Genomic DNA, 9,040 nt, shown 5'->3' with positions numbered 1-9,040 from the left:
CCAGCATGGTAGCTGTTTTTGGACGAGATGAGGTGGTGCTGCTGGGTGTGTGTGTGTGTGTTGGGGGCGGGGGGGGGGTTCTTCTCAATTAGGGGGGGGGGATAAGCTGCTGCTTTGGAGCAGCCCTTTCAAGCCATGTTTGGAGCTATTTGGTGAGATCCACAGTGAGCACTGGATAGCTTCTCTCTTCTCTGCCATTTGTTGACAAAGCAAAAGTCAAACGGCATTATGTAACGGCCCTTTCTCTCCGTCCATAGTACACCAGGGCACGCCATGAGAGCTCTTTGTGTTAACGTGGCTCGCTCAGTTATAAGGGCGCCTCTGACTAAAACACAGACACCCTTGTGTGAAACACATTATGGTGTTTTCCACCTCTGTTTTTTTTTCTTTTTCTGACACTTAAATATCTATTACAGCTTGTGGAGAATGTTACTGTTCCCCGGCTATAATAAGCCCCTCGTATCGGTTATCCGTCCTCATAGACAATGTGCTGTGTCATTTAAAATTGCTCTTTCAGATATTGTCGGATGTCTTTACAACCTATTCACCCATACCAGGTATGAATGATTATCAGTCTGGTAGCTTATTGTGCCATTCTTGGAAGTCAACCTTAAATAACCATGGGGTTGCTCGGTAGCTCATTCCGAGCACCCTCGAACGGCCTTGTCTCTGATATGGGAGTTGTCAAAGTGCCATGTGCTGTGCCACTGGGACAGAATGTTTTTGTTTTCTTTCTTTCTTTCTTTCTTTTTTTTAAATAATGTGTCAGTCTGCCATTGAGTGGGTGCCGCATTCCCAGGTGGCATGTGACGACAGGTCCATCTGGGCACGCATTTTTGTCGAAAACAAACAGACCCCCCCCCCCCGTATAGCTGAGGGGGGGGGTCAAGGTTAGATCTGGACACCTAAAGCAAAGAGGGAGCAGAAGACAAGCCATTTCACCCTGAGCGCTCAGCCTCAGAGGGCTCAGCCGGGAGAGATAAAGAGTCGGGACTTAAAGCGTCTGGGCGGTGTGACAGAGCCTCCCCGTCAAGACTCGCCGTGCAGAGTTGCTGGTATGTAAGTACGGTATGTCTCCAGCTTCGCTGTAGTGGTTTTGGGCATCCGTAGCCTTTTGGTAATAACTTGCTTTAGAATGGCGTGCTGGTCATACCCAACCAGGGCATTCTGTAACGGAGGAGTTTGTGCACCTGTTTTCATGCTGTCCTCTTATCTTCTGGCGTAGGCTGAAAGTACACACAGGCTAGTGGTACCCGGCGTGGCACATGCTGAACATGGGTTTTCCACATGTGAACCCTCCGGGATGAATCGTGGACACCTCGGTGCGTACAAATGCCGTTGCGTAATCGTTGCATTTCCAGAAGCGGACGGGGGGAGCCGAGGGCATTTGCATTGTCCTGCAGTTTGCTTTGCACTCTGTTTGACAAAGTTTGTGACGAGCAGCACCTCAGATGCCAGCGGTTGGGAATGGCAGTTCTCGGGAAGCTCTCGCGAATGAGTTTGTGTGACATGGCGTGGCTCTGGAGAGGATGGCGTGAGGTCACCGTCTTCTGGTCATAGAATGAAAGCACCGTTGACATATTTACCAGCAGTTGGTTGCCGGTTTTTATTTTGGCACTCGTTCCTTCAGTGGGGGACTGAACTCGGCATTTGCCCTGTGCAGATCGACTATTAATGTGGAACTGATGGCTTGTGTGCCGATGCTGTGTGGCCTAATGAGCTGAGGACTAAATAATGACCTCGTTTCAATCAAACGTTGCCAAAATAAGATAAACACAATACTTGTGGGACCTTTTTTCTTGTTAACATTTTTTTTCTTGCCTTATTTGTGTAGTGGAGGAGGTCTGGCATCTCACCAGCTTGCAGGAGATGGAATGTGCATTTAGCTAAATGACATTAAATACACGGGATTAGCTGATAATGTCTGGTGTTATTCCTGGGTCGATCTCAACTTGAATACCGCTCGCTTCCCACTCTTCCCCCAGCGCCGGTCTCGTCTCCGTTCCGCCGGTCAGGCTTGCGGAGGGTCTCTGCCCCGCTCTGTTCTGAGACGCCTCTTCCTTAAAAGGCCTGGTGTGATTTCTGCTCTCGTGTGTTTATGCAACATATTGTACACTGGAAGCCGTCACATTTCCGCGATTTATTTAATGTTGTGCAACGAAAAAGACAAGATCTCCGCCTCCCGTCTCTTTGTAAACCAACTATCACCTGTTTTTGTTTGTTTTTTTAAAGAAGAAAATGATGAACTGGAACTCGGGGAATGCACCAGTCGCTATCTCTCTTAAGTGCTCGACAGGAGTGTTTTAAATGAGCAGACGCTGTGCGTCTGCCTATGGTTTTGGAAGTGAGATGACATCATGGATTTATTGCTTGTCAGTGATGCAGGGGGGGGGTCAGGGAGCGGGTCTGTTTTATTGGGTAAAAAGAGATAGAAAACACACAGGAATCTTACGGTCAGTGACAGCGCAGCTCCAAGAATGGAAGAAGCTTTAAAGGTCCAAGCATCCCCACGGGAGATGTCTGGAACCCCTCCATTTTCACTCATCCATTTAGGCCTATTTTGGGAGATTGCCTGTTCTGCTGGTGGGATTGTCCCCACTTGCATTCGTGTCCTGTCTTTCCACAAACATTAAGAGATGACTTTGCAAGCATCTGTTTTGTGTCCATTTGCATCTCGCAAATGACGGTTACTCACATCCAGTATAAATGCTGTGACACATGCATGAAACTCGCAGGTAAGTAAAACGGCAGCGGCCTTGCACATATCCATGCATCTAATGGCCAACTGTCAACAGCTGTCAGCGCCGGAACTACTTTTGTGTGTGTGCACGTTCATCTGTGTATTGTGTGTGTGTGTGTGTGTGTGTGTGTATGAATTCATGGACTGCTCAAGTGCCTTTGTGTGTTTGCATTTGGGGTCTTGACTCAATCAGACCCTTTCTTGACAGATAAATGGGGACGTCTCTTAAATCAGTCCACTCGGTTGTGAACAATAGGAGGCCCAGTAGGGCTGATGGGAAATGTTTCTCAGCTTCTCTTCTGGTGGTCTTGCTGTTGCGCCTTCATGCTCAATTGATGCAGCTCAGAATAATGTATGTATGTCCAAGTCTGTGTGTGTGTGTGTGTGTGTGTGTGTGTGTCTCTCTCTCTCGCTCGCTCTCCCTCTCTCTCTCGTGCTCTCTCCCTCTCTCTCCTCTCTCTCTTTCACTCGCACTCTCTCTCTTTTGCTCTCTCTCACGCTCTTTCCCTCTCTCTCGTGCTCTCTCCCTCTCTTTCACTCGCACTCTCTCACTCTCTCTCGTGCACGCTCTCTGTCCCTCTCTCTCCTCTCTCTCTCTTTTGCTCTCTCTCTCTCGCTCTCTCACTCTCTAATTTACATAAGCAGGCTGTATTCCAGGATGGATTTGGCATGCGATATCCTTTACTTCATCAGCCGAGGATGTTAACATCAATAAACGTGGATTTGGTATAGTTACGACTTGAAAATAATGGAAAAAAATTGTCATGATGACAATTTGTGTGATTTTATTTACATTTGATTTAATTTGGGGACCAGGCTTTCACCATCAGCCACGTTTATCTGGCTGTTTCAAATATTTTCCCCTCTGATAAAAAAGGCAGCTCTTTGCACATCGGCATTTCCAATAGTTGATGTTTTAATTTCGATTTTTTTTTGTGTGTGTGTGTGTATTTATCATTCAATCTGTAACTGTTGCTGTCTGTGTCATTGATCATTAACGACATGTGTAGAGTCTTCCTGTGTGGGTTGGCTGCCTACATGACTGTACTAGATTTTAACTGCCGGCATTAGGTTCGCGGCCCTCCAGTCGGGCTGCAGGGGGTCTAGTTTCAGTCTGTAGCATCTCCACAGGTGTGCCGCAACAGTTTCATGAGGTAGACGTAGTCCACTTTACAGCTATTTTATTCCTCATGGACAGTATTTCTGGAATGGACGACAGCGATCCAAGATCCTTGAGCAGAACATGCGATGCCCAGATTCACTCAGTTATGTTTTCTGAGTTTGTACATTCTGCAGTGACAATAACGAGGCACACTACAAGAAACTAGAACAGCAGCTGGCTTCTGGCCTGGTGTACAGAGTCTACCCTTAAACTATTATACATTAGGGACCATTTAGTTTGATCGACAACATATTAGCAATGGGGAAAAGGAAACTCCTTTGTTTTGACATACACCGATCAGCCAAAACATTAAAACCTACTATTGTGTAGGTCCCCCTCATGGTGCCAAAACAGCTCTGACCCATCGAGGCATGGACTCCATCTGATGTCTGAAGGTGTCCTCTGGTATCTGCCACCAAGACATTAGCAGCAGATCCCTTAAGTCCTGTAAGTTGAGAGGTGGGGCCTCCATGGATCAGACTTGTTTTTCCAGCACATCCCACAGATGCTCGATCGGTTTGAGATCTGGGGAATTTGAAGGACAAGGCAATACCTCAAATTCTTTGTCATGTTCCTCAAATCATTCCTGAACCATGTGTGTGGTGTGACAGGGTGCATTACCCCGCTGAAAGAGGCCCCTGTCATCAGGGAATACCGTTGCCATGAAGGGGTGTACTTGGTCTGCGACGATGTTTAGGTAGGTGGTACACGTCAAAGTAACATCCACATGAATGCCAGGACCCAAGGTTTCCCAGCAGAACATGGCCGAGAGCATCACACTGCTCCACCGGCTTGCCTTCTTCCCATAGTGCATCCTGGTGCCATCTCTTCCCCAGGTAAACGATGCACCCGCACCCGGCCAACACAATTTATTAGCTCAGGCGACCTTCTTCCATTGCTCCTTGGCCCAGTTCTGGCGCTCATATACCCATTGTAGGCACTTTCGGCGGTGGACAGTGGTCATCATAGGCACTGACCGGTCTGTGGCTACGCAGCAAGCTGTGATGCACTGAGTTCTGACACCTGTCTATCATAGCCAGCATCAACTTTTTCAGTAATTTGAGCTACAGGAGCTCTTCTGTGGGATCGGACCAGGTGGGCTAGCCTTCGCTCCCCACAGGCATCAGTGAACCTTGGGCACCCATGACCCTGTCGCCGGTTCACCGGTTGTCCTTCATTTGACCTCTTTTGGTAGGTACTGACCACTACATACCGGGAACACCCCACAAGACCTGCCGTTTTGGAGATGCTCTGACCCAGTCGTCTAAAAGCCGCTCAGATCCTTGCGCTTGCCCATTTATCCTGCTTCCAACACATCAACTTCAAGAACCGACTGTTCACTTGCTGCCTAATATATCCCACCCCTTGACAGGTATCACTGTAATGAGATAATCAATGTCATTCAATGCAAAGGTCTAAGGACAGGATGTTGTGTTGCTGTAAAGCCTCTTGAAGCAAATTTGTGATATTGGGCTATACAAATAAAATTGACTCGACTTATTCACTTACCTGTCAGTGGTTTTAATGTTTTGGCTGATCGGTGTATGTATGCAGATGAGTATTTTGTGTGGTATTGTTATCATGCCTAGTTCAGAGTGACCCTTTTGCTGCAACTAAAAAGTGAAGATACACACTTTGAGTGGAAAATAAGCTTTTCCACTCAAAGGGCTGATCTCAAGTTGATTATCGGTGCGACAAATGTGTACACAAATATATTTGCAGAACAATATCGGCCACTGATATCGCTGCACCTATTTATTTGTCAGCTACAGATCAAAGTCTACCAGAAAAACTGAGACTGTATATTTGATAATGTCATTTTGAGACATTATATGTATGATTATATGTGGTTTGAGTAGGATTGAGTATACACCTGGAGTCTGTGCAGACTGTTTCTCTATACGTATTCATTCACACACCAGCAAGATAAATGTGTGTGCTTTTTTGACCTCTTAGCATTGAATTTCTTTGTGACATCATTTCCTTGCCAAGTCTCTGGTGTCTGATTCTGATGCGTTTCTGTCTTCCCTGTCCTCTCCTCACAGGGCTCTCCAGTAGAGGGCAGTGCAAGAGAAAGTAAAAATTACCCAGTGAGTATTCTCCTGCTGTGTTTGAGTTTATGAACCCAGTCTTTTTCATGAGGACATCATCAGTACGGTAGCAGTTAAACTCCACACTGTGTTTGGATCTCACTTCAGCTGAAGATATGTACGAGATAATGTTTCAGTCATCGACTCACAGGCGTGTCTGTTCGTTTTTTTAAAATTCGTGCGTGTTTGTGTTTGTGTGTTTATGCCTGTAAGTGTCATCAGGTACTCGATCCGTCTGCGCTGTCAGGATCACACCTCTGTCCGCCATGAAAGGCTCTCCTGACCTACTTCCCGCCGCAGGTGACACCTTCCTCCTCCTCATCTATCTTTCAGCAGACTCCGAGTTGAGACGCACCGGGGAAGCTTAGGAGGGTGCTTTCAAAAACTCATTTGTTAACAACGTGCTCTCGGTCGAATATCTGTGTCAAGAATACCCCACCACCATCCGTTGCCTACCAACATGGGGATCGCCGGTTCAAATCCCCGTGTTACCTCCGGCTTGGTTGGGCGTCCCTACAGACACAACTGGCCGTGTCTGCGGGTGGGAAGCCGGATGTGGGTATGTGTCCTGGTCACTGCTCTAGTGCCTCCTCTGGTCAGTCAGGGCGCCTGTTCGGGGGGGGGGGGATAGCGTGATCCTCCCACGTGCTACGTCCCCCTGGTGAAACTCCTCACTGTCAGGTGAAAAGAAGCGGCTGGCGACTCCACATGTATGGGAGGAGGCACGTGGTAGTCTGCAGCCCTCCCCGGATCGGCAGAGGGGGTGGAGCAGCGACTGGGATGGCTTGGAAAATAGGGTAATTGGCCAAGTACAACTGGGGAGAAGAAGGGGGGAAAACTCCAAAAAAGAAAAAAGAATACCCCACAGAACAAGCTACAACTGCGCCACAAGTGGCTGTGTCGGTCTCGCCACTACAATTACTGTTACCAAGATTGAGCATCTTCATTTGATGGCCTGGATTTGGTGATGATAAGGCTCTATTTTGGTTATTCAGAGCATGGAGGTCTAAAGCATCAAGCCTGCGCTTGGAGATTATTTCAGGATTTGACTCGGAGAGCATGGTGAAAGAGTGTGTAAGACTGTGGTGCCTCTGACATGGCGCTGTGAAGGCGGTGTTCATTATTCATATGTTCATCATTTCTGTCTTGTTCTTCCAGAGCTGGACCCCAGTAGAGTCTGCAAAGGGAAAGGTGTTGTGACGCTAAGGGCCACCCTTGTTCATATCGATGACGAAGACTGCATCGGTGAAGAGTTAAACGCCGCCTCGACACCAAGTAAGTCAGAGAGAATACCACAACGGGCTGACGGCGGTACTCCGTGTCGCGTAAAAGTCTCGAGAGGGCGACGTGTTGTCACGACTCTGTGAAAAAGTGCAAGTCACTGTAGAATCTGTGTGGAGGATGCAAATGTCTCTGTGTTGTTTTTTGTTGTTGCACGCATTGCATCATGTTCCTCCAACCTGAAATTCCTCAGATGCCTTTCAGGCTCGTCTGGAATCCGTGGCTCCACGTTTGGATGTCAGGATTATATAACGTGCCGTGTTCTGAGGTGTATTTATGTTCTGTTGCCTGCTACATGAGCGGTCGGACGGTGATTGCTCATATTTTCATCATTTTGACAAAGCGTCCCTTTGTTGAGACCTGCCCACGCTGCACTTTGGAGCTGGAGGCCTTGACTGTGGTCTTGTTTGTTGCGTTGAGCACATTGGAACCGAACTGGAGGCCGGCCAAGGCTTTTGGGGAGATGCTTTAATTGTTGTACAGCCTGAATATAAAGGCCATTGGAACAAACAGCCTTTACAGCCCACTGAATGGGCCCCTTGTCCACATGACAAAGTTCATAGATTGTGGGAGAATCTTTTTTTTTTCCTTTTTTTCCCCCCCTCTCTCTTCCTGGGGGTATCAGAATTTCTGTGCAGAAAAACCACAACGACAATTCGCACCGCACGGGGTAAAATGGAGATTTATTTAACGGAGAATCGATCAGTTCTCTTTTGCAGTGTGTGTGTTTAGTGGTGTTGTTTTCCGTCTCGGTAGACTCCCCCCGCCCCGCTCGCTACGCTGAGAGAGAGTTCTGGACTTTTTTTTTTTGTTTAGGTTGCTGGACGAGCCAGATTAATGGAGACGGCTCTAAAGCCGGATTGGCTGAGGGGAGCAGCGCCATCACAGCTGATTTACCCACGGTAAACAACACGATATGCCAGGTGCGTTTTACTTCCACCCCATTTCATCCCATTTGCTTGTTCATCTTCCCTTGATTTTCAGATTGTGTGAATTGCAAAAAGTTTATTTTCCCATTAGAGTATCCACGTGACTTTGGTCAAGTATCGAGGCTGTTGTATGTTTTTGTTGAAACGATTTAAAGGAAAACATACCAAATTAGGTTAAAAAGGAGAAAAGAAAACACGGTGATCAACTGACACAATACCAACTAAGGGATGGAGAAAGCTGCCAGTAGGGCCGGGGAGGAATTGATTTAATCGTAATAATAAACCATCACCATTTTACTATTGCAGCATGTCCCCTGAAACACAATATCGGAGCGTAATGAACAGATGCTACGAAGGTCTGATATTATTATGAGTCCACATCTCTGATTGTCTGGATTTGAATTGTTTGAATGTTTTGCTCAGGGAATCGTACTTGTGTTTTAAGCTTTTGGGACACATTGGGGTTAAAATGAACGCGTTTCCTCTTACATTTTCTTTGGGTTGTTGCAGTTTTCATGTTTTACTGTAGATAAGTGCAGGTGGATTCTTAAGAAACCTGTAATGGCAAATCACGGTATGATAACTGATGAATCACAGTAGGTATAGCATCATTGTCATCTTGAGTCCGAGGGTGGCGGCTGCTTCCCAGCCCCATTTGAGCGTGTGTTTTATTTTGTCACGTGCAGGCTGAATCACCTGAAAGGACTAAGGAAAATCAGGTTGCGGACGCCGCTGACCTTCACAACCATATCACATCCACGTCCAACTCGGTGTATCCTTCCACCACCACAGTCAACCCTACCATAGTCCTGCTACAACACAACAGAGGTAAGAGCGC

General features: G+C 47.1%; 1 protein-coding gene across 1 annotated transcript in view; it reads left to right on the top strand.

The window, feature by feature from the left end:
- The first annotated feature begins 947 nt into the window (after positions 1 to 947).
- LOC130123215 (sorbin and SH3 domain-containing protein 1) overlaps positions 948 to 9,040 on the top strand; it is a 46,662-nt gene continuing 38,569 nt past the window's right edge. Inside the window, exons 1-6 of the mRNA XM_056292350.1 lie at positions 948 to 1,055; positions 5,948 to 5,992; positions 6,206 to 6,292; positions 7,151 to 7,267; positions 8,090 to 8,196; positions 8,889 to 9,030. Of these exons, the coding sequence (XP_056148325.1) occupies position 5,992; positions 6,206 to 6,292; positions 7,151 to 7,267; positions 8,090 to 8,196; positions 8,889 to 9,030 (454 nt within the window). The 5' untranslated portion in view covers positions 948 to 1,055; positions 5,948 to 5,991. The remainder of the gene's footprint in view (positions 1,056 to 5,947; positions 5,993 to 6,205; positions 6,293 to 7,150; positions 7,268 to 8,089; positions 8,197 to 8,888; positions 9,031 to 9,040) is intronic.

The sequence above is a fragment of the Lampris incognitus genome, chromosome 13 (assembly GCF_029633865.1).
Source record: "Lampris incognitus isolate fLamInc1 chromosome 13, fLamInc1.hap2, whole genome shotgun sequence".
NCBI classification, from domain to species: domain Eukaryota; kingdom Metazoa; phylum Chordata; class Actinopteri; order Lampriformes; family Lampridae; genus Lampris; species Lampris incognitus.
Note: the sequence above shows the minus strand (reverse complement) of the source record. Positions and strands in the feature narration are given on the sequence as shown.